At 42.1% G+C, this 25,842-nt stretch overlaps 1 protein-coding gene across 3 annotated transcripts in view; it reads right to left on the bottom strand.

Annotated features, from left to right (window-relative positions):
- LOC129120395 (bifunctional heparan sulfate N-deacetylase/N-sulfotransferase 4) overlaps window positions 1–25,842 on the bottom strand; it is a 65,548-nt gene that overhangs the window by 13,575 nt on the left and 26,131 nt on the right. For 2 of the 3 annotated variants that reach the window (XM_077176788.1, XM_054632982.2), the window contains exons 3-6: window positions 17,280–17,367; window positions 15,051–15,205; window positions 9,003–9,188; window positions 7,976–8,104 (exon numbers count right to left, since the gene is read on the bottom strand). In XM_077176788.1, coding sequence (XP_077032903.1) covers window positions 7,976–8,104; window positions 9,003–9,188; window positions 15,051–15,205; window positions 17,280–17,367 — 558 coding nt within the window. The remainder of the gene's footprint in view (window positions 1–7,975; window positions 8,105–9,002; window positions 9,189–15,050; window positions 15,206–17,279; window positions 17,368–25,842) is intronic. The other variant, XM_077176789.1, reaches the window with a different exon arrangement.

The raw sequence follows: 25,842 nt of genomic DNA, 5'->3' as shown, positions 1-25,842 counted from the left end.
TCTGGAGGGCACAGCTGGAATGCAACACAATCTCAAGGATGGCAATTCTGTGTTGGGAATAAAAGATTGGCTGATTTGTTTCTGTTGGTATCTGAAACTCTCCCTACCCATCGATCAAGCACTTGCAATGAAAAAATCCATTAGGAAACTTAGGTATAAATGTGTTCCACCTCATCCTCTCAGCCACTCCACAATTAAATAGGATCAATGTTCCCCTTTAGGTCCTTTCCTCCTGCTGCTTGGCCCATTGCTGGAAAGCCCAGGAGCCAAAGTTGGGTGTCATGTGGGAATTCCACTGTTCTGAGGGGAAATGGATGTTTAGTGTCTGGAGCTTTTTTAAATAAGGTTTGCCAGAAGGGAGAAATTAATGTGTGGATTCTTCTGTGGCTAGGGGGAGGCTGGGAGGGAGATTTTTGTGTTGACAAAGCACTAATTTTAATAATGACAAATGGCTTATCTAGAATTCAGCACTATTCATATTCATGACCCTTCTGCTGCTGAAGCAAAATCATTTATATGCCTGAAAATCGCACTTTTTTTTTTTTAGTTTTGCTCTCTTTCCACTCTGCACATCTGTTTATGCTTTAATGCTCTTGACAGGATAATCAAATATTTTCCAAATATAATATCTCTAAAGAAAGCAACAAAGTCAGTGTTTGGACAGAAATATTTTTGTCTTTGATTGAAGGGGAAAAAAAAACACGGAATGGCATTTTATTTCCTGTGCCCATATTCATTACTGTGTCTGCTCTCCACCTTGAGAGAGGTGCTCCCAGGATGGGAGTTGGAAGCTGCTGTCCAGCAGTGGTGGGAAGTGGCCTTGGCATAGCTGTACAAATGCTGCAGAGCCTCTATGCTGTTTTAAAATTCCCTGTTGGAAGAGAAAATTGGTTCTCATTTACCCAGGAACGCTTTCTGCTTTTCCATTGTTTAGTTGGCAGGATTAAATGAATTCCTCAGTATTGACAGAACAATCCTATGCCTTGTTCCTTTCCTTCTGAGAATACAGTTGTTAGGGTGGATATTTTATTTTTTTTTTTCTGTTATCTCTCCAAGTTTTGCTTCTAAAGTAAAGGCTAAATCATGAGCACATTCCAACACAGCCACTGCTCCCCAGGTCATATACATTTGTGACACCACAAGGTGTGTGGGGTCCCAGATGAAGAAAACTGGTTGGGAGGTTCTAATCCATTAGTTTTATATATTAGTTAAATATCTCTCTTTGCCCCCCCCCCCCCCCGCCCCCCCCCAAGCCTGCTAGTAGAAAAAATTAAAAAATTGGGGTTTTTTTTCCTCTCAGCACATGCTTTGAGAGGCTGTGAAAAAAGTAACTGCTGCTTCTGATAAATTTGTGCAATTAGTATGTAGCTGGGTGAGGATGGAAGATCTGAATGGTTGTTTTATGGCTGTTCATTTGTGACACTTGTGATCAGCAGCACAGCTAATTGTGGCCAAAGCTGCTGCCACTCACATCTGTGGGCCTCAGGAAGCCTTTGCAGAAATATACAGCAATTCAATTCTCTTGTTATTTCCATTTTCTAGTGAAATTCATGATACAGGAATTTGTTTTCTTGCCATCTGTGTTTTCTCATTGAAAAGACTTCCTTAGACTACAAACTCTCTCTTAAAGAAAAGAAATAAATCTACTCAGTTCAGACTTAAGGACAAACCCAAGTTCAAATTAAGGAAATAAAGCAGATTGCAGGGGTTTTGGGTACTGTTGGTTTAGGTCAAGCTGAACATGAGGCAGAGCTGTTAAGGACAAGGGACACGCAGGTAAAAAGAAGCCCAAAGGATGATGTCTTTGGCTAAGTGCCCATAAATGACAGTTTCTCTGCCATTTCTCCTTAGAGATGTGGTAAATTAAGATCTGCTTCTAACTGGTCTTGGAATGATAGGATGAATGATGTCTTTTATCCCTGACATGACACTCCAGGCAGAGGAAGGAAACATTCCCTGGCATTCCCGATGGACACCAAGTTACAGAACAAGTCTAAATCATTCTGTTTATTCTCAGCACTCCTATAAAAGAAAGAATTTTCACTCCTAAGAAAGAGTTTTCACCAGGATATTTTCTTTTGAACCGCAAAGAAATGCCTGGCAAGTTGCTATAGGCTGGAGATGCAGGAAATGTATCATTTGTTTTTATAACAGTTCTACTGTCATGTTGCTATCTTAGCAGTTTTCTGACTGCTCTGGGTGATAGAGTGTTCATAAATGATGATTAATTAATCCAGTTTGGTGGCCTACTCTGAGCAAACAAACTTCAGAGTTAATTTAATTCTCCACTCTTGGTTTCAGAGAGAAAAAAAAGGCAGCATTTTCAGTTCACTAGAGGATATAATATTCTCAAATCAGCCACTTTCCAATTAATTTGAACAGCGAGCACAGTGAGGAAATTTAGTTCTTGGCCATTTACTTCTATTAAGGATTCATTTTCAATAATCAGGGAGTTCTGAGTCAGCTTGTTTTCACCTGGAAGACTTGCTCCTGACACTTGAATAAATAATTGCATGGTGTGTGCATGAAGGTATCAGATTCTTTCCTTCTGTCCCCAGTACCCCCTTGTTGACATGCAGTCATTTGCTGCTATTTCTGCCATCACCCAACTTGCTGGGAAGGAATTCTGGTGAAATATCAAAATGTGTGGAGTGGAGCAGCAGCTTTCATAAAGCAGGAAAATGTCATGAAAGGAAAGGAGATGTACTATCCTTGAAATGTTTTCCTGATGCTCTGGGTTTCAAGCTAATTAGTTTCTAAATGTGCTGCAGAAGGCTTGAGTTTCCATGGGATAATATTTCCCTGTAGTAGTCTGTGCAGCCATGTGGGATGAGGGGGGAAAATAATGATTTACCAAGGAGGGAAAAATATTCAGGACCATGAGGAAGGTCAGGGTTGATTTTTGTGTTTGTCCATTAAGCTAAATTCTGATGTAACTTGTTAACAAAACTCCCTTTTAATTTAGTGGAATGAACCTTTCCCTCTTGTCAGGTTGGAGAGGGACACGTGTGTCCCTGTGGGCTGCACCCTGATAACTGCAGCTCCACAAATATTGACATTTTTTATTGGGAGGTTGCCTGCCTGATTTTTTCTGTCCCCAAAATGTGCTGAGATGCTCAGCTCACAGGGCCCTCAGCAGAACTGCAATGTGAATTACTTTTGGATTGCAGCACATTTCCTACAATGCCCAAGGTTATTTTTTATTCTTTCTATAACTATGCTCAGAGAAACAAAGCAAATAAAAAGAAAAACATTACCAGCACTCAAGATGTTCCATAATAATATTCCCAAATCTCTTGTGGAAGGTATAAATTAACCCCTCTCTGCATTTGCTTTTAATATGCCAAAGCAATAACGTGTGATTCTCCTGTCTCTGTGATGAGAGGGAGCAGGGAACAAGAACAAAATCTTCCAAGTGTGGCACATGCAGGATGTGGAGAATGCAGATCCAACAAGCTGGGAATGAGCAAGAGCCCTTTAGTCACGGGGAGAGTTTAAAAACGGAAATGCCTTTAAGTGGCCCTCAGAATTAAAAGTATCCCATGGCACTTCCCAGGGAGTTGGAATAATAATGTACCTTATTATGGGCTGCCTGTAGCTTCTGCTGATGGGAGTTCAAAGTTACCTTTCAATCACAGGTCTGATTTCGCTCTCGACAACCAAATTCCTGTGAAGAAAAGCTAATCTTCCTGAAATTCATCTGCCACGTTTCACCTCTGCTTAAAGCTTCTTAGGGGTGTTTGATTGAAGTGGGAAGAGAAGCCCGAAGTGTTTAGCTTCTCCCTTTTTCTGCTGCTTTTCCATTTTTAACCTGATCTGTCAGTTGCAAATATGTGATACTTGGTTGGCTTTGTGGGCCAAATGCTGTGCAGGGTGTGCCTGACTACATCCTATGTGGTGAGGCAGGTGTAAACTTAGAATAGGGAGGGTTATGCATATAAAAATAGGGAGAAAAATGACTTGTGCCCATTTTTATGGTGGAACTATGGAAAGGAGTCAGTGGGAGATGGAGTAAAAACACCTTGTGAGAGGAAGGGGAAAGGAAGAGTCAGTCCAGGTGAATTCCTGTGTAACAGGGAGAGAAAGAAAGGGTGCTGCAGGAAAGGGATGCCAGGATTCTGGGTTATCCAAAGGCTTTTCAAGGTGAACAGGTAATGGGAAAATGTGTATCACATTGGCAAATAAATCCAACTCACTGACTGCTCGACCAGGCCCGTGGGTGTTGCTGCTTCTCCTTGAAGCCCCATGCACTCATTTTTGCTGTTGTGCTTAACTGAGGTGCCTTTTGTGCTGTCACTTGCTGGCTTAATAAAAAGCTCTCTGGTTTAAAGAGGTGGGTTTTTTTAGGAGAAATGACTCTCTCACTGTTGTTTGTGGAGGCAATAATATTTAGGGCTGTATTTATTAGCTTATCTTGGCTGTTAAATGTTTATGGCTGTTGTTTATGGCCTGTGGAGCAGGGGAGGAAAGGAAAGGAGCCATCAAACAGATAGTGGGAGACCTTGTGGATGCTCAAGAGGTGATAAATAGAACGGTTTGTAAAAGCATTAAACATGTCAGGCTCTTCCCGGGAGACTGAATGACGGGCAGGGTCAGAGAACCCACTCGGTTTTGAGCCTGACATTTGGATGTGGAAAATCTCCCTGAATACTTCAGCACCAATGGAGTTCTCTAACTTTGCCTATGAGAAAGCTGTTTGTTTTTTTGTTTGTTTGTTTGTTGTTGTTGTTTTTTTGTTTTTTTGGTTTTTTTTGCTGCTGAAAGTATTTCAGTTTTGGGGACTTTGTTACAACTGGGTTGCCTGTAATTCTGAATTTTCACGGGTTACATCTCCTGTTCTGTGTTTGGTCATGATAGCAGATGATGGGAGTCTAGGAAAATAGCACAACTTCCACACCAAATTCCCTTCCCCAAAAAAAAAGCAGGCACCTTAAAGCAGGCTGGTTCTACTGCTGGTTTCTCTATGGAGTGTGGCAAAACCAGAAGTGCCTGGAGAGCTGATGGGAAGAGGTTTAAAAGAAAACCAATGTGGCGCAGCACTGGTGAAATAAACAATGAGGGAGGGAGATTGTAAGAACATATTCTGTGAGAAGAAAAAATTATTATAAAGCACAATTAAGCTAAGCAAATAATGAGAGGTAGAATTTTAAAAAGGCTGAAAATAACTGAGATGTTGCACTCCTTTGAAATGCCATAAGCTTTCTTTTTTCATCTTATATAACCCAATGAAGTAAATGTTAAAAAGATATCTCAAAGCACTGCAAAAAGTTGTAAAGTATTGAGAAGGTTTAGGAAGAGAAAAAATGACACGATGTTGTTCAACATGATTTTAAACAGAAAATAAATTTTTATGAGTTTCAGGCTGACTTTGCCTCTGCTGCTGGAGCTGTGGAATGCTGCACACCTGCAGAAAACCTAAATATTTTTTTCCCAATGCTGATCAGAACCAGAGAATTTTCTAATGTATTTACATAGCTGGGTAGTGTTACATTCCCATTAAGGACATGGTGATTTTCTTGTAAGATGCTCTTTGGTATTGCACTCCTGTCTTTGAAGATACATCATGAACTGCAATGTACTTTTTTGAGTATTAATGTGTTTTCTTGGCTTAAGATCTAACTATACTTAATAGAGATGCTGTAAGCATCTCTATAGAAGAATCATAGTGTTGGGACAAGTTTTATTTTGCTATCAAAATTAGATTGGGCACAAAACCAGTTTTGCAAAGCTTTTTTACGTTTTGGTTGGTTGTAGTTTTAGATGTAATTTTTCCCTCTTCCCTTCTTTCTAGCGAGTGTGGTGGTTTTGCTGCTCTCTTTTCACTGCTGCTGTGCAAGTGCTGATGCTACAGCTTTTGGGAGGTCTCTCCTAATTAAGATTTAGTGACTAACTGGGTTTTGATGTTTCTCAAACCACATAGTAAATAACATCAAAGATGATTATAACTTAACTCTGATTGAACAGTCAGCTTTGGTCTGTCAAGGGAGATAAGAAACTTTAAACTGAAATTTTTCTTACTTGTATCAAATAGTAAAGCAAAAGTCCAAGAAGATAATATTTAATTTTCTGCCCCAAACTCTATTTGTATTTCTTATTTGTACATACATCTGAAGCTCCTTGTTATTGCTCTTAGCCTCCACATGAAGAAGACCCTTCAGAGGGGAGCTGGATTGATACCTTTGAAAGAGTTTGGCTATTTGGGTTTATTTCAAGGCCAGTCTGTTTGCTGAGCCTTCCCCACTAACTTTAATGAGCTTTGCTTTGAAGTGTTTATGCAAAGAGTAAGTACCCCAAACTGCAGACTTGAGCAGCCTGCTGCCTTAGCTGGATTCTGGAAAGGTCTGCCTGGGATTCTTGTAACCCTCATTAAAACTCCAAGGAAGTTGGTTTGATTTCTGTCTGTCTTGGTGGAATTTATCCCTCCTCTGCCTACTACTACATCATCTCTGCCAGACATGACTCATCTTTAGGATTCATAAATTAGACAGTGAAAATATCTCTCTGAGCCACAGAGTATTCAGTAGAAGCCATTTAAAAAAAATTCCATCAGAAGATCCCCTTGACAATCTCTCTTCAAACTTTATTCCAATGCAGTGTCCCTTGGGCATTTTCTAATTTAACCACCTGTGTGATATTGCTTCATGGAAGCACAAACATTTTTGGTATTTGAGCTTAATAGGTATTTGTAATATATTTGCTGAAATTGCTAACCATGATCTGAGGAAGGGATGGAGTTTGTATATATCTTTTGAAAAACTGTTTCATCAAAAGTTGATCATGGCAGATTTTTCAAATACCACCACCAATATCTAGGGCACTCTCAAGTTAGTGGGACACAGATTGGCTGAGGAATTTGGGCTGCTCTAAGCATTGCTTGTGGGGTTAGGAGTTGTACATGCTCTGCTGCAGGCTGCTGCACTGCCCAAATCTGAGAAAATCTTCACCTAAGTGAGAAATGCACAGGTATTCATCCAAGTATGCTAAAGCTCAGTGTGAATTCCAAGCTACACTTCAGGAAAGCATGGGAAGAAAAGCCAGCCTTTTCTGAGGCTGAGAGAACTGCAGGTAATGGGGAGGCAGGATAAAGAAGAGGGATCGGTTTTATTCTTAAGTGAGGTGTGATGTGTATGGTATAGAAAAATTCCTGATAGAAAAGTTCCATTTCTTTAAGACCACTGAATCCCACTCGGACACCAACTTACTTGTCCAGCCAAATGTTCACTCACTAGTATCTAACTGTATAGCACCAAAAATCTATTTTTAGGTGTCTAAATAAAAGTGACCTGGATTTGACAGTCAGCTCCACCTGAAGTTTCTTTAGCTCTGCAGAGGAGTCAATGAGTACTGGAGTTTAAACTCACTGAAAATGAGGCCACCTGGCAAGACAGGGACATTCATCTTGGGCCTGGTGCAGCTTGTTTGGAGCAATGGGAAGGAGGGAGGACAATGTCAAGAAAAAATAATCGATACATGGGGGGGTTTGGCTCTTTCCCTTGCTCCTTGCACATCTAGGCTCCTGTCTTAAGTGGTACCAGGCAGTTTTTTAGCAGCTCAAAACCTGTTTTTAGGAGCTGGTGATGGAGGAAAGATATCAGGCCTGAGCCCTGGGGTTTCCATTGAGCTGTATGAGGAGTGCCTGAGGAGCCAAGCTCATGGAAAAAAGAAAAAAATCAACAAGATCAGGTTTTTCTACCCTCACAGGTTAGTTTCAGCTTCAGACGTGTCTCTCAGGGGGACCTGGCTTCAGGCTGGGAAGCAATAAGGAGCTGGAATTAATGCATTTCCCAGGAAATTGTTGCAGGTACAGTTGTAGCTGGAAATTGGCAGAAGACATTTTTCTCCTTTCTTCTTAAACTGCTAGTTACCTCTGAGCAAGTTGTCCTGGTTTTGATTTCCCAGCCTGATCTCCTTCCCTTTCCCCCTCCCTCCTCCCTGCCAGTCAGCACATCCAAAAACAGCAAAAGATGGTACCTACAGGGTTCAGGAGAATGGTGAGGAAGAGTTCCCCTCCTCGGATACTTTTGTCCAGCTCCTGAGGACCACCAGGATATTCCTTGTAAAAAATAGTGTGAGTGAAAAGGCCACAGGTCTGTCGAGGGAGCACCTGGGAACAGAGGAACAGCAGCTTACTCAGGTATTGCAGTGCCATAATCAACCTGGGGAAGGACTTTGGTTTCCCTTAATTCAATATTTTATATAGTTTTACTCAGTTAAAACAACAACCAAAACCTGCATTTATAGAGCATTTGGGTACATGTGTAAAAACACTGCTGATTTTGAGTCTGTTCCAGCAGTAATTGGACTCTGCAGGAATTTGGTTTTGAGCCACTCCCTCTGCCTTGTTTAGGGGATCACAATTTGCACTTGGTATGCACAGGCAATATTCAGAGCAGCTTTTGGGACTTGAAACCATCCCTTAGAATATTTGTCAGTTTACTTTAGAACACCCAGCTTGGTAGGACAGGCCAAAGGGCTTGCTAAGTTTTCCTGTCCTCTGTGCACTTTTAAGTGCATGGGAGGAGCCTTCTCTCTCCTGGGTGAGGGGTGTAAGAGTCAGGCAGGTGTCCCAGTCCTGCCTCTGGGAATTTCAGGAGCAGAGCTGAAACTTCAGCCTTGCAGAATTGCTGGAGGAGATTACTTACACCTGTTCACCTTCCCAGGTGATGGGTTTCTAATCCTTTCATGCATAAACATGAAGCAGAGCTGGGAACAGAGGTCTTAGGCAGTTTAATGATTTCACAGAGTGCAGCCACGACTCGGCTGGTAGTGATGGGGCCATGAGCACATTTAGTTTCTGAGGAATACTTCTGCAATTGCCTGAGTCTGTGTGACTTTTGTCCCCCTCTTTTAAACTGCCTAACAAATGCACTCTTTGGGCATCCTTACAGCTGCTGGATCCCGGGGAATTTTAAGGATGCTGGCAGACGTGAGGCCTGCAGTAAGAGCAGCCCCCTCTGGAGTCCCTGCAGTAGTATTGCTATGAACATGGAAATGCAGTGTACCATGATGCCATTGTGGATGAAGCCCCGTCTGTACCGTGCAGGTTTCAGGTGTGGGTACTCCTCTGTGCTGGTCACACGGATGTGCCACACCTTCTTCCAGGCCTCGTAGAGCTGCACGTGCACCGGGTACACCCCCGAGTGGTGCGGGGCCACCGCGTAGCCCATGCCTGTGGGGATGCCGTGCTCCTGCAGGGTAGGGCACCACAGGGATGGACAAGTTAGGGACACACAGAACATGTCGTCATTCAAAGCTGTATTCCTGCACACTGTGGCACTGGAGAAGCTGCTGTCCCTAGACAAGAGTTGTACCTACTGTAGCATGAGCTGGAGGGAACTGGAATTACAGTTGGGTGACTGCAGTGAGGAAGGAGTAATCCTTCTGGATTATGTTCCATTGCTGTTGCATGGAATAGGTTTGCCTCCTGTTCCATTAGATATTGCACATATTTTGCCTGGTTCTTTTTAAAGGTAATCTAGTGAACCACTGCTGCTTATTTACTAAGCTAGTAAACGGACGGAAAAAATGTTGCAGTGACATATGTGGGGTTTTGTTTCCTAGTTCTGGCATAGGAGAAAGATTCCTTCCTAGTTTTATAAATAAATATTCCTCATGTCTTCTGAACCTCCTGATTTTTTCCATGGTGTTAGAGTATAGCAAAAAATAGCTTGGACTACTTTTACATTTTATCAATATTTATATTTAGCTCAATTTCTCTATGGAAATATGTGCGTGTTCATTGTATAATCTATAGGTTATCTTGCAAATTTCCTCCAAAGACACAAATTCATCTTGCTCCCAGTACTACCAGACATGTCAGCTCTTTTCTACTCCTTTAAAACTGATCTGCAGAGAGAAATGGCTAAAATATGAGATGATTATTTTATGGGGGTTTTTTGTCCTTCCTTTTGCCCACATTATTCATTGATTACTTTAATTCCAGGAACAGCAGGTTCTGCTGGGCATCCTCAAGTACTTAACAAAGAAAGGATTTTGATTCATTGGCAAAAATGAGGTTAAATCTGTAGGGAACACTCATTCCTACATTACATAATGCAACCACTTTAAATGATCCACTCCTTATAGTAAAGACCTCCGATTACAGACTGATCCTGTAAAAGAGAAACCCAGACTCTCTATTTTGTCATTTACTGAGAACAAAATGTGATTTCAGTTTGTTAATGCTGTTACCTACTTGAGAGGCATGAGTCAGTTTAAGGGTGGAATGAGGGATAGCTCTATAATGAGAGATGGTAAATCACCCTGTTCTTTATTTCAGTTTTTTTTTTTGCCATGGACATGTAAAAAGGAAAAAGCTGTATGAAAAGATTTCTTTGAATCTGGCCCATTTATTGCCATGCTTGGGAGGTCTGTGATGCTCAGATTGTCACATGTTAACCTGAATATCCTGTCTCAGCTTTTATGGACAAACCTTCACAAAATGTGGGGTAGGGAGTACACAGAAACAGAGATGTAAGGCAAATGTGTCCTGGGGTTGACAATAAACACTGCTCTGGATGACTTATCCCAAAGTAGGGATCTGGATGAGTATGGGTAAGATCCTGTTTATCTCCTGACTGTTTGATGCTGGAATTGCCATAGCAACAGAATGCTGAAATGGTGATCTGCCATTCACAAATCAAATCAGGCAGTTTTTCAGGAGTTCTCAACATAAAACACAAGTTAGTCTCTGAATATGAATAAAACCTGCTCACTACATAGCTCATCCCAAAAATACATCAGGTACCCAGATAGCCAATATGGAGTTAAGAAGAAACAACTATCAAATAATTTTATTTTCTTTGGGCAGTTCTATTTGCAGTTTACCTGGGAAGATCAAATACTGTGTGTCCCCTTGTAATGATTTTCTGTTGCACTTATTTTCCTCTCATTTTGTTATTAAACTTACTTTGGGAGTGAAAACTCATGTGTTAAAGGAGGAGTATACTGGTGTGTCAAGATATGAGAAATACCTGTACTGAGCATTTTTCTTGTGTATTCTAGGGAGCAATTGCTTGAGTTTTACATTGAAAATGTACATTGGGTTTTTTAATTTCAAAATTTGTGCGTGTTGGTTTAGTTTGGACTGTAGGTATGATTTGCCATTGTTAGAGAAAATAAGAATGCTAACTTTTAATTGAATAAATTTTATGTCTACTGTAGGTCTTTGCACACAGTCAGTCAAGGTGCAGGTGTGAAGGCTTTTATTAGATGAAAAAGCTAAATTCAACCTCAGCTAAGTTTGCACAACCTTTTGGCTTTGATAGCAGGTGATGCAGCAAATGAGTATTTCAGAAGAAAATAAGGTGAGGCAGAATAAATCTCATCCTGCTGCACAGGATGATGTTATCTTATATTCACAGTCCATTTTTAGAGGCAGTGGGCAGCTCTCCTTCCCCACATGAAGTACAGATATTAATAATGGGCCAAATGAGGCTCTTTTCATCACATGTAGATGCTTTAGCCTCGGCTGTGTGGTCGCTGGGCCCTCCCATTGTTGAGATTTAATTGGTGTATTAAAAGCTCCTGGTGTACTTGTGGTTTGAGCAGCTCAAGAGGTGCAGGCAGAGGAAGTGCTAATGTGCATCTGTAGTTGGCTGTAGGCAGGAGGTGGGAGCCAAGGAGTGCTGCTAGACAGGTTCTCAATTGATTTGTTTAGTTCTACATCTTTGTTTCTCCTTCCTGTCAGCTCCCAGCTGCCTCGTGCAGCCAGTGACAGTTTTTGCCCTGTCTCTGCTGTGCTTTGGGCTTTGTACTCACAAATGAGCACAGAAGATAATCACTGAGCAAACAAACCAGGGGATGGAATAAAGAGCTACAGGCTTTGGATTAGATACATTCTACTTGGTTTTGTCAGATAAGGATGTAGAAAGGGGGAGGAGGAATATCTTGTTATTGATGGCAGGGAAAACTTGGTTTGCTTTATTTTTGGAATATATGCTATCAGAGACTTCCCCTTGAGCAATTTTTTTGCCTCTCTGTATATCCATTGCATTGCCTATAAACAAGGAGAATAATACTTGAGGAATTATCAGTTTGTAAAATTTAATCTGAGATTTTGTTTGTTAGTGTTTTTAAAGGATTTTGGGATTCTCTGATAGAGAAAAAAACCCAAACCACAAAACATGACCAACTCAAACCCAACTGATAATCAAAATAACTGTTATTTCCCACCTCCTTAGGCAGGCCCTGGAACACACCATCCATATTTCCATAAATAGGATGGCATTGGGATAGCAAAGCTTTGGGTAGCCTGTGACTTTAGCACAGTTAAAACCTCTGCCTCTTGCTCCTCTGGGGCTGAGGATCTTGTGCTTGATGAGAGATTTGGCAGTGAGGACTTTGGGCTATGCATGGTGCAGCTGTGGGGCCATCACCTAGGTACACATGGATAAGGATTTTGCCAGGAAAATTTCCCCTGCTGCCTACCAGATCCAGAGCAATGGCACAATGACATTTATTGCAGGATGTGAGGAAGTTTGTTCCTCTCACCATGGAGGCAGTGGAAATGATAAATATCTCAGGGATGCATGGAACAATTTGGAGGACTCTGGGTGAAGGCAGCCTCCTGGTTCACATACAATGTGCATGAAAGGGAATCCTTGAAGGCAGATGCACAGAGGTGTCCATATCTGCACTGAGATCAAGGCACTTAGATACCTAATTAACAATTAGTTCTGTGTGTGAAAAGCTGTGTGCTGACAGGGCTTTAGGTACCTGATTTCTATCTGTGTGCTGACAGGGCTGTTTGAGGCAGGCTGCAATTGTAATCTCCCATTTTACAGAGCTTTCTTAGGAGGTGTGGATAAAGCCATGTGAAACAGAGCCAAGGCTCTTATCTACCAGTCAGAGGAGACAAAAGGTCATAATAAACAGAACTTTTGGGTGTTATTTGGCATCTTCAGCAACCTTGAGTATTGTTCTTGGATATAATTGTGCGCTCTCCCTTTCTGAAAACCTTGTTACCTCCTTAGCCATGTTTAAAAAAAGTGAACAAAGAAATAGCACCCTAGTGAGGAATTAATGTGATCACACTTCCAAATAATTACTGCAGCTTTTCTTGCAGAAGCTGACACCAAGTGTCACCTGTATGTGCAGCCAAAACAGGAGGTGGGGAGACATGGTCAATAAATGAGAAATGCAGGAGAAAATGGCACCAGCATCAAGCTGTGTTCTCCAGAGTATAATATAGTGGACAACAAACAAAACACGTGTAATATCAAGCAAATTTTCCATGTATTGTTCCAGATGTCTAATTTAAATTTGGATCCACCTTGTGACATCAGAGAATAATGGGAAGAGGTTTGCTTTAACTTGGAGGGCTTAGAGAAGTGCAGCTGCAGAACGGGGAGTTTGTTTTTCAAGTAAGATATGATGATGAGGATGAGACAGCCAGGGAGGAATGAAACCACTCTGAAGTCATGGCTGGGACGTCTCTGATAGCTATCAGGGAGGCTGTCATAGAAGGAAGATGAATTTCTCCCACAAGAGAGAATTTCAGAGGAAGCCTTTTGAAAAGAAATGTTCTCATAAGTAAATGGTACAGCTCATATAGATTCAAGGTCAAGGGGTTGATACAACCCCAGTTGCAATGTTAGCAGGAAATAAAAGTGTAATAACAGCAGCTTTTCACTGACATCAGCTCCTTATTTATAGGCACCCTAAGGAGTCTCTACCCTTCAGGACACAGGCTTTATCTTTCTGGAGCGGAAGTTACAAACAGATTCCATTACCAGCTCTGTTTTCAGGCCATGCTATAGATTTTACTCCCAAAGGTGGCTCGACCTGGGTGACTCCATGCTTCCTGAAAATACTAGGAGAATTTCCCCAGAGGTTTAAAGATGAAGGGGCTGTGTATTTTTGAGATATGGATTGTTTAAAAAATTACTCTTGCATTTCAAGTCTCAGCTCCGTTTGTGTCTCTGGGCCAGGCTACACCAAAGGCATGAACAGGCTGTCCCAGGAAGGCTGACAGGGAAGCAGGAGTGTAGAAAGGAAAAGAAGCCATCCTGCCAAGCAGGAGATGGGAAGGGAGGCAAGTCTGGCATAACAAGTAAACAGTTAAGCCATTTTTAATTAATTTTCTTTCAAGGTTGGTAGAGAAATATTTCCATAAACAAGGGAACAAATTGCTTCCAACTGCTTGTTCAGGCATTTGCCTCTGCCTTTTTCCTGGTGTGCCTTGGCTCATGTGAGGGTTGGGAGGAAGGGGCTTGGCCTTTTGAAGCTGGTAAGGGTTGGGGAATTGCTGTTCCCAAAGCAGCTGAGAAAGCCCCACTGTGTCCCTCAGCTCCTGTGAGCAGCTCTGGTTGCTTGGCATTTCTGTGCTTCACCAAAGACCACACAGTGTCTTTCCAAAACCAGCTTTTAGGGGTTTCAGGTTTTCTTTGTCATGTGCAATAAGCCAGCAGAATTATCCTGAAAAGGCTGTAAATAGTACAAGTACTGTGAATTCTGGGCAAGGGGGAGGGTGGCTCATGGAAGTTCAGAGCACAAATGAAGAAAAGGGAAGCACAATTATCTGTCAATATCAGCAAGAGGCTAGCTGTATAAAGGGCATTTTCCAAGCAGGTCATTTAAAAAGGCACAGTGAAACCCAGCAGCTTCACTTGTTGGCTCTGTCAGCATCAAGATTTCTCCCAAACCACACACCACGTTTAGAGTTCACTGCAGCTTCCTCCCTGCCTTACTGAGGATGTTTGCAGCAGAGTTTCCCAAGCTGATAACCTGTGTACCAAGTGCTGCCTAAAGCTTAGAAGGCCAGCTGCTGTCCGCTGTGTTTGCACTGATTCTGATCCCCTTGGTCCTGCCAGGATACTGGGGCAGGGCTGCTCCCTCTGCAGAGAGCCTGTGTCAGTGGGAAAGGCCAAGACAAAATTCAGTTTTAGTCACAAACAGGCTGGGTTTGGGATGAGTTTCTAACCTCACTGCCTCTGTTTGCATGCCTGAGTAAATTGTAGGTATTGCATAGACAAGCATGAAACCAGTGGGGAAGGCATGGCCACGGTAGTCAAGGCATCCCAGTAAATCTCTTGGGAATTCTTCCTCACCATTGCAAACTCTTTGTTGAGGATCATCTGCTCCATCAGTGAGGACTCATTGTGGAAGAGGTGTGGCTGCATGTGACTCCACATGTGGGGAAACCACCAGAATTCATCCACAGATCTCAGCAGCAGGTCATCACCCTCATCCTCCTCCTCAGTCCCTGCAGAGGGAAGAAAGGGACAAAAAAGTTACTAGAAAGCAGAAAAGGCCCATAATTGCTTTTTAAACACAGAAGAGTCTGCCAAAACCCCTGGTGTCCTTGGCTTGTCTTACTGTGTTCCTGTTATGTTTACAAACTATGGGAATATTAAATATAAACAGTAGGACTTTCTTTTAACATATATGATCTTCAAAACCACCCCCTCCCCATTTTCTTTATTTGCTTTATTTTAATGCCACACTATCTTTTTATCCCCATAACCTGGCAGATGGATTTAACATGACAAAACAGTGTCAGGAATATTAATGCTGTTTTCCAGGTCTTTTGAAAGCTGGACAAATGATGATGTTTGATATTAAAGAAAAGGTATCAGTTATTTTCCCTTTTGTCCTGATAATAATGTCACTGTTAAATACAAAGTACTCTCCATAAAGGCAACATATGGATAAAAATGAAATCTTATCAACGATTCCCCTCTATTGTCCTTATAACTGCCACTTTATTAGCCTTGGTTAATTGAAATCTGATCATTTCTGGTAAAGTGTGGAACAAATTTTAAAATACAATTAGGTGGAAAGCATGAAGCTGTAATGGCAAAAGACTTCCAAATATTTCTTAGGGTTCAGTATTCAATTTTGGCCAGATTTAATCTTGAAGGAAACTCAATAAAACCTCCTGTGTTAGTGAAGGGTATCTGCTTCAGGCAGAAGTGAGGCTATGTGGCTGTAACAAAGAAAACCTTCCATCTAAGAGAGGACACAATGCTGCTCCCCCCATCTGCAGACACATGTGCCCTGCTTTTCCAGACTGGAAAGGCACAGTGATATTCCAGTAGCTTCACCTTCAAGCTACCCAACAATATTTGTTTTTTAGCACATTTCCTTCGTGTTCTTTGCCATTTGAATGCGTTCATTTTGCCTTAGTCGAAGAAATAATTGCCAAAATCAGTTTCCTGATGCAAACACAGAAATCCTGTCTTCTTACCGGCCCTTCAATGTTTTGCAAAACTCATTGGAAGCAAAAGCTTCACAGATGTCACTGTTTACTTGGCAGGAACATCCAGAGATGCCTGTTCAGTGCCTGCACTCTAGCTCTTGGCCTTTATTTTCCATTTCTGCAGTGGTTTTTGAAGAATGCCACTACACAAGGAGAGCAGTACTTTGAAACTTTCTCCCAGAGTCACTGAATCCCTTTGCTCCCCTCTTTGCAGCACTCTGCAAGTTCTAAGGAAGCTGCTCTCCTATGATGGGAGTGCTTCAGGAAAAAGAAAACAACCTTGTTTACTGGAGAATTCCATACTGAAAAGAAAGGCCTGATGGCTGCTCCCTCTGTGCCCTGCATTTTGGGAGTGACTGCTGGCTGGTTTTGGGGTTTGTGCTTCACTTGCAGTCACTCGGGCATGGGCAAGGGAAGAAACTTAACCCAGGCTTTCAAAATGGGACAGAGTAGGGAGAAAATGGAGTTTGTGAGGCAGCTGAGGGTCTCTTTGATAAGCCCAAGTTAGGGATGGAGAGGAAACAGGTGGGTATTTGAAATACATAAAGAACTACAAGCAGAGATTGTAGATTTAGGTCAAAGTAAAATTTAGTGCCTTATTAACTTCTGAAGGAGAGTGTGGTTCTTGAAAAAAATCCTACTTTTCCCCATTAATTTTTTTGTAAATTTAGATATACACCTAATAAAAGTTTGCGCTTTTACTATAACAAAACCCAAACAAGAGGAAGCATAATGCTTTCCATTTTAATGAAGAATCAATAGATGTTCCACCATTTCAGTGTCCAAAGGGGTAAAGACACACTATGGATGAGCTGCTCAGGTACACAAGGATGCCCTTGGTGTTTTCCTGAAAGATGTGTGGTGGTAAATGTTAGTGTTATAAGGGAGGCAAAGTGATTGCAGAGATCTCTCTAATTCCTCAGGAGACAGAGTAAGGTTTTTCAGGTGTGATAGGTATGCTGAAATATAAAAGATTGGGAAAATCATGTCTCAGAGCCTCTGAATATTTAGAAAGGGAATGTTTAAAGCTACATTTTAAATTCTGTCACCTATTTAACTGCATGAAGTTCCTTCTTACCTGTGTGGTAAAATTTTCCTGAAAATCCAAGGTTGAAGGTAAAATTTGCAACCTGAGTGCGCAGTAAATTTTGAGTCTCTAGTAAAGCCTGAAATAAATAAGAAATGAACATGGATTTAGAAAAATTAATACTATTTTGGGCTCACCTTTTTTTATAGGACTATTACAGAGAGCTTAATGCTCCATGAGGGTTTGATGGGCTAGGAAAGGTAGTGGGAGTGCCTGAGTGTCCAAGGAGGTGATGGTTCTGTGCCTTGGCCCAGGATGTTTTCCCCTGGAGCACTGATCCATGGCAGGACTTGAATCCAGCCACTCAGAGGCAGCAATATACTGGCTCACTTCATTAGTGAAGCTTGAGAAAATATGCTTAAACACCAAAATAAAATTAGGAGTACTACTCATCATCTAGGCATGAAGGTGTTGGGATTTACTTACCTGCAGCACCATTTTGGGCTTCGTCTGAATAGCAAATTCAGGCTTAAGTGGGAATGAGCAAAGCTTCAGGTTTGGCTGTGGTAGAAGTTGTGTCCATGTCATAAATGCATTTTAAATTTAATTAATGTTTATGTTTATTCTCTCATCCAAGCTAAGATAAGCCCACTGGAAATTAAAGGAAGGAAAGGGTGCTGCTTATGGAAGAAATAGTCTTGGCCACTTGTCTAATTTTTGTTCTGGACATATATTCCAGCTCCTAGGAAAAAGGAGATGCTTAAGCCTGTGTGAGCTTTACTTGATGTTTACTACTGGTTGTTAGCTCTGCACTGCTCCTGGAGCTGCTCCTTGTGTGCAGATCTGCTTTGGGTTCCCAGCCCCTGGAATTTGGGGGTGCTGCATGTGAGATGGGGAGTGCATTTCTCTCCCTATTGGCCTTGCCAATGCTGAATAGGTTATAAATTCTGTTTCCATCAATTTTCTGTGCCTCCATTATGTGGCCCTTGAGAACTTTTCCTATTATCTATTAATAACACTCCTATTGATTGGACCTTCATGTTCTTGTAGAGTTCAAAGATAAAATGGTTGCAGTGGTTTACACCCTACCCCAGCCCAGCTAATATCCTTCATTTGAAAAAATTACATTCTGTCTGGCCTTAATTTCCCTTAATTGTGTAGGAAAATAGTTTTTTGGTCTAATTTAAGCAAGGACCAGAAACCAGAACTATCTCCAGTGCAGGATAAACCATGAAAGCAGGGTTTAAGCAGCTGAGGTGTGTGAGTGTAATACAAGAGACTTCCAGGCAGGGTGCGTCTGCCTTGATTTTTTAAAATAGAAACATGCTTAGGGTGGCAAGGAAGATGTAAAATTGAGATGGTGTTTCTCAGCTGCAACAGTCACCAAGCAAATTCCTCTCCTTGCTGAAGGAAATAAAGCAATCTTATGACAGTAAATCTTGTGCTTTAGCATTAAATATTAAGGTGGTTGTATGGTTTCCAGCCTATTTTGCCAGACATTTAGTAAGTTGATTATTTCAATCCTGTGACAATTTCACATGTGGGACTATATTTACACAATGTATAACAAGTAAACATTCACTAAAATGCAAAACCTCGGAGATGAACACCACTGGTAGCTGAGACATTGAGGAAAATCCCCAGCTGGTAAAAACCATCACTAAATTGACACCATTAAAGTCAGAAGCATAGAATCAGAGTCGTTATATCTTAGAACATAACTTTCCAAGCTATCTAGAGCCTTTTAGATATGTTGAGAAAGACTTATGGGCTGAGCAAAATCAATTTAATTTTCCTTTGAGGGAAGAACATCTTGAGAAATTATCATCGCTTAAGGTGCAGTAGGAGAAGGGGCAGGGAACAAACGTCATTTCATCACCTGGGCTCCTCTCCTGCTCCCCTCACATCTCAGCAAGATGACAGAGCTGCAGGATAGGCAGAGCCTTCCAACCCAGCCAGGCTCATTAAAAACACAGAGCGAGGATTAAGATGTAAATCCTGGAACCTGCAGCGTGTCAAGCTTTTTCCTCTGTCTAAAGGGCAAATCTGTCACTCAAACTGGCTTTGGCTTGGTCCTAAAGGCTTTTTTCTTGCCATTTCAATTTCCATATATGCATATTAATTTATATAATATGCAGCTCAATTTTGCTGTCATGACCTCCCCTCCTTTTAATGCTAAGAAGATATTGTCCAAACTTATTTTGTCACTGCTTGTCTGTGTGGAGGAAGGGCATTCATTTATTCCACACCCTTAATATGGAACAACTTTTTAGGTGATTAGGGTTTGCCATCCCTATCTTTGCACGGGCTCCATGGGAGGCAGAAGGTATATATTTTATTTGATTCTGAAGGCTCTGCAAGGTGGGGAAGGGCTATTGAATTTTAACAGCTGGAAAGCTGTTCCCTTTCCAAGGCCAGGTGCCACACAGCTATTCCCACTCTGCCTGCTGTCCTTGGCTTCACAGGTATCCCCCCCTTCCCTGGGGGCTCAGTGCCCTCCATCCCACCCCTGTCGCCACTGCATGCCTGTGGAAGTAAAACCAGCATTCCCTGTCGAACCACAGGTGGTTATTTTTGGACAGCTGAATAGATCATGCTTACTAATTATCACTTTCCAGGGAAAGAGCCACGGAGTACACATTGCAGGGACAAACAGGCACGTTTCTGTGCCTGGCTAAACAAAGCCAGGGCTTTTTCTAAGGTAATCTAAGCTGCACTTTCAAATACAAGCCCTTAATTGCCTGGAATCTCTCAAAACTCATGGATTTAACTTGATTAATTGATTCTTTGCTTTGTCAGTGAAGCTTTTCTCTGACACTCACAAAATACAGTTTCTTCATTATATTGCATTCAGTAGCTTTTTACATTAATCCATATAATTACCTTTTCTAAATTTGAAGTTGCTGTGTCTTTATTCCTCATAACTGGTGCGTCTATTAGGAAGAAGTTGATATTTCCCTGCTATGTCCTTGTTAATTCTAACTCTATCCCTCATTTACATAATAAACTTTTTGGGGCAATTTCTGCAGGAACATTTCATGCCTAATAAGAAGCAATTTGCTTTCCTTCATTAAGTACATTAAAACTTCATGCCCCAGACATCATTGACTGTAAACATTTGATTCTGCTCAAATTTAATGCACCAAGGCATTTTGCTCTGCCAAATTAAGTTTATTTACGTGCTATGTTCTGGATTGTTAGCTGCTAATGAGACTTTGGCTCTTATTGCTCTAAGGCCTGAACAGTAACCTCATTTTAATGAGTTCATTATTTGCTGCCTTCTGAGTGGAAGACAACAAATTTTCCTTTTAATTAAAGGTCAAAACACCTCTGGCTGAGGGAAGTGTAGAGGTTATCAAATCCTAAGAGAAGGCAAATGAATGACACTGTGTGATTTTGATGCCAAGCATGGGCTGGCCAGGCTGAGGTAGAAGGTGCCTCTCTAGGGAGCAAAACTCCAAATCTAAGTTAAGCGATAACAATGCTAAAATGCATACTGGATTTCTGAAGATATTGTTAAGGCAAAACAGAACTTGAAAATCAGCCAAAGTAATTAAAGAGGTTTTCCTCCCCACCCGAAGGTCTGAGTGGATCAATAGAGCTGCTAAAGCACGAGCCCTTCCTTGCATGGGCAGTGGTGTTTGGGGTGAGGGGGACAGATGCCACATGGATTGAGCTAGCACAATGGAATCTCATATTTTTATTGGGGAAAGTGAGGCAGATATTGGGGCTCCATGTTGGGGCTGTTTGTAGGGAGACAGATGTACATGCAGCTGTGGGCTGGTGTGTGTGCAACTGCACAGACAGGGACTGGTGCTCACTGAAACTTCAGTTAAACCAAAAAAGGATTCATTATGGGAATTGATGCACAGATCCTTGTCCTTCTTCTAGTATTCTATTAGCCAGTATTGTTTCATATGCCTTTCATTCTGTTCCCACAGCAGGTAACAGCATTAGAGACAAGAAAGGCTCTTGGGAAAGAAAGGATCAGTGCCTGTGAGATCAGCTGGTGAAAACTTAGTCTAGTTTTGGAGGAAAAATCCTGAAAGTCTCTGAGATGTAGACATTGTTTAGCTTGAAAACTGCAGCTGTCAGAACATCTTTATGACACCTCTAAACATTATTTCTGCAAAGTAGAACCAAACTCCTGACACTCAGAGGTGTCTCAGGAACATTGCCAGAAACAGAGCATCAGGAAAAGCACAGGAGGAATATAAGATTTGCAGGACTGAACATTTCCCCAGCGTGGAGCAGCCAGCCTGGCATTTCATTAGGGCTCCTGCTCATACCTGTGCCCTTCCAGAGACAATGCTGTGAATGTGAATTTTGGGAAGCAGCAAAACCTCCAGATCTTGGAGGTCCATGGCAGGATCTGTGTGGTTGTGGTGCTCTGGGGCATTCCACGAGGGAAAGCTGCCCAAGGAAACCCCATCCCAATTTACTGCAGAGTCTCCTGGTGAGGATGCACAATGGGTAGGGCAGATGAGGAAGTTCTTCACTCAGTCTGGAAGGAGATCTAGGCAAGGAGGGGAAGTTGGATATCCCTGCTTTGCAGTGTATCTGTAATTTGTTGTCATCCTGAGTTATTTGACTTGCACAGACTGTTTGAGGAAGTGTTTCTGGCACAGGAGGATGTGCCAGTGCCTGGCTTCCCAGGGGTGCTGGCCAAGGTTACGCTGTCCCATCGCCTTCTGAGGGGTATGACTGAGAATCTTGTCAAAAATGGGCTCTCTTGCCATTACTCAAAGTTGTTGTTCATTTGGGAGCAGATCCTAGTGCTGGATAGTGATTGCACTGCTGCAAGTTTCTGCTCTTTGGTGTGTGTATAAAATATGGATATGCTCACCATATACACAATACTTTTTATTTATCTATACTGTGGGCAGAAAATACGTGCAAATATTTGCACATACATAACTTTAACATTACCTCTGCTTTGAGCTGGGGCTTAGATTAGATCACCTCCAGAAATTCCTTCCAACCAAAATTGTTTTTCACTTCCAGACAGTTTTCTCAGGCTTCTGTGGCACATAGTTGTTACTAATACCAAGAACATGGTATTAATAACAACTTTTTAATGCATTTATTCATTTTTGTCCCTAACATGTCCTTAATGTTTGTGCAGCTACATAGCCCTGTGGTTCATTCCCAAGCTGTTCTGTGCAGCAATTTGCTGCTGGTCTGTGCAAAGCTGGAGGGCTACAAAGTAATAGTTTTTACTCTAAATTTCCAGCTGAAATTTTTGGAAGGAAAAAAGAAAAAGCAAAGAGTATTTCCAGCAATATTTCATTGCACTGCAAGCAGCTGCTGTCAGGATGTGATTTTTTGATTGCCTCTTCCTGCTCTTGCTCCCTCCCTGAAATCTATGCTAGGATAAAAAAGTCTGACTAAGTGTGCTGTGGTCTTGGCAATTTTCAAAGCTGGTGGAATTGGAATTGATAGGAATACCACAACGCAGTTAAAATCATAGTAATGACTGTAAGGAAGGTGTGAAATAACTAGCCACTGCTATTTTCCGACAGGAAAGCTGTCAGTAAAAAAGTGATGTCTAGCCTGACATTACTGATGGGGTCACTGCAAGACCGGGATTTTAAGTTCCTTATTTTCAGCTTTGAGATTGGACCATAAATTTCTGTCATAAGGGGGACAATCAACTCAGCTGTATCTGCACTTGTTAAAACTCAGCTTGCTGAGGAATTTTTAAGCCCAGGGAAGCTGAGTTGATGATTTCTGTGTGGTGAGGATTTTAGCCAGCTTCCCATGCTTATAGCAGATAATACCAGAGTGTAGGAATTAGCAAGAATCCACATTACTGACTTAGTGGCCAGAGTTTGAAAGCAGTTTAGGCATTGGTGTTAGTAAAATCTTTAATGGGATTTTGAAATCACTTGTCCTGTACCCTATGCCAAACCTGACTGGAATTGCAGGGCCTGGATCAGAGGGAAACTGCCAAACCTCACAGACCTGGAGACGCTTCTCACCCAGTCCTTCCTGCAAATGGTGCCACTCCCAGTGCTGGCTGCAGAGCACTGGGCACAGCCAGGGCTTTGGCCCTGCCTTCCCTAGGGCTGGGACTGCATTTCCTTCTGTTTTTATTCCTGTGAAGCAGCCTGCTAATCCATAGTGCCATATAAATAATTAACAGGGAGCTCTCAGCTGGGGCTGAACACAGCCAGCTCTGGCTGCAGATCTATTTTTCATTGTAGAGCTATTACCTGAGCCTGTTCAGCATTTCCCTGGTGTTTGCTGCCTTTGTGTGAGGTCTGACAGGATAGGTGGGTTTCTTTGAAGCAAGAAACAGGTGATGATTTGCAAATACTTGTGTAGTATGTTTATTGGAAACAGGAAAAAAGATGTTTTTACTTCTTGAATGGAATAACCTACTTTATCAGATCTGTTTCTGCTGCTGTGCTGTAACTCTGTCCTGAAGTCAGAAAACTGTCAGGAGCCTACCTGCATTTAATTTGACCTAGAGGAGTGCATCTGTCCCAGTAGAGGTTCAACCAGTTGCAGCAGAAGGAGATGAATGGGGGGATCCTGCAGCAAATTTACTACTTGCTGATGACTAAGTGGTGAATAACATCCCTGAGAACTCAGGAGGTGGCTCTTGATTTAGTATTAGAAGAGATGATGCTGAGTGTGACACAGCCTGGCAATGAGAGCACCCTGACCAACTGCTCAAGTGTGGGTGCACACATACATAAAAATATCCATGGCAATCATCCAGTCTCTCTTCTTGGAAAAAGGATTTCCTGGCCTTGTTAGAGCATCTAGCAGCAAAAAGCTCAAATGAAGAGCAGCGGGACAGTCTAACAGGGCAGAAAGTATGAATGGAAAATAGGGAGCCTGACTAAGAAGCAGGGTTTATTTTAACAGGGCCACACAGATGAATTAAGGCAATTGCTCTCATTCTGGGGAGGATCAAAGGCATTAGGCCTGGCTGGGAGCATCCACAGGAGCTGCTGCAGGAGCTGCAGGAGCAGGGAGTGGCTGCAGTGGCTCCCTGCCAGCAGTGATTGCTGCTCTGTGTCAGAAGAGAGAAGATTTACAGCCTGTTTGGGGCAGCACTGAGGGTCTCCAGTATCAATCACTGCTGATGCTGAAGGATTTTCTAGGAATACTAACCAAATGTGCTGCCAAGTGCTCGGAGGGGAAAAGCCAGCCTGTGCCCAAGCTGAGAGCAGGGGGCAATCCCCTGGGCTGTGGGGAGCTGCTGGCACAAGCCCAAGGCTGAGCAGGATCCCTCCCTGCAGGTCCATGCAGCAGGGTCAGGAGCTGGTGGCACTTGGAGCAGAGCAGCGAGGGGGTTTAGAGATTATTTCTTATCAGTTCTGACTTTTGAGAAGTTTAAGCATCTCCAGTGATAGAAATCTCTTGAGGAATGACTCTTCAGGCAGGGGAATCAGGGGAAGGCAATCTGCCAGTGGGAGATCAAGGATTATTGGTCCAGTTTTTGAAACAACATGATCAGGAATGCTTGTTTTGATTTCAGTGGCTCTGCTCCCTGTGGCTGCAGTTCAGCCTGGCCAGCACAACAGCTCCATGAAATAAAGAAGAGATGCTCTATTTCCCCATATCCAATCTGCACAAGGCAGGTGGGGTTTGTCTCTCTCTAATTCCACTGTAGAGCTCCCAAGAAAGAGGCCCAAAAGGCAGGGACAGAGTCCACATGTCAGCTCTGATCAATCACAAAATTAATCCCTAAAATACAAATTGAATGGCAAAACCATCTCAAGGCTTTACAGGGACAACATCAAGGTCTAAAGTAGTACGTTAATAAAAAATGGTTGCTGAGCCATAGTGGTCCTGTGGCAGAAAATTGTGCTGGTGTCAGTCACTGTGCTGCATGTCACCCACCTAAAACCCACACTGCTCATTAGTTAGCTCAGGTCATGATTAGGCCATGCCCAAAAAAAAGGATCAAAGTCCCTCTCTCTCCTTGGTGCAGTACAAATATAGGGTAAAAGACAAGTAACAGCAACAACTGCATTTTGGTTGAGTTGTATATTCTTTCTTTTTCTTGTGTTTTGGTGCTTCAGACTTGTTTTCTTAAGCAAAAAAAAAAAAAATAAATTACAAATAAGCTCTACAATCTGTTACAGGTGGGTACTCAGTTGCTATAAATTATTTAAAGGCCAGACTAATGGAGGCTACCTTATTTATCTTCTTTAATTTATGGACTTGGATCTACTAAGGTTTAATCAGAGTGGTTTTCTGTTCCTTCACTGCCCTTGGAAATCATTCACTTGGATAGCTTGTCACAAAAATAAAACTTTCTTCAAGTTCTCATCATGTACATTCATCTCAAAATTCTGAGCACCTACCAGCAATGTCAAATCCCTGCCTTAAATTTACTGCTCAAAAACTACCTGCTGTATATGCTTTGTGGTGGGGAATTAAGGGGTTTTTTTCTGCACACATTCAATCATAGAGGAGAGATTGGAGCAGGTGATACATCCTGAACTGAGATGTGTCCTTCAGGGCTCAGAATGGGCGTGCTGGCACAAGGATGGATGTGTCCTGTGGCTTTAAGAGAGTGCCTCCATGTTTGGGGCTTTTCCCTGTGTGAGTCTGCCCATTGCCCACCCTCTCCATAAAAATCGGCCTCCAGGGA

The sequence above is a fragment of the Agelaius phoeniceus genome, chromosome 4, assembly GCF_051311805.1.
Source record: "Agelaius phoeniceus isolate bAgePho1 chromosome 4, bAgePho1.hap1, whole genome shotgun sequence".
In the NCBI taxonomy this organism is placed as follows: Eukaryota; Metazoa; Chordata; class Aves; order Passeriformes; family Icteridae; genus Agelaius; species Agelaius phoeniceus.
This window is presented reverse-complemented; position numbering and strand designations above follow the sequence as displayed.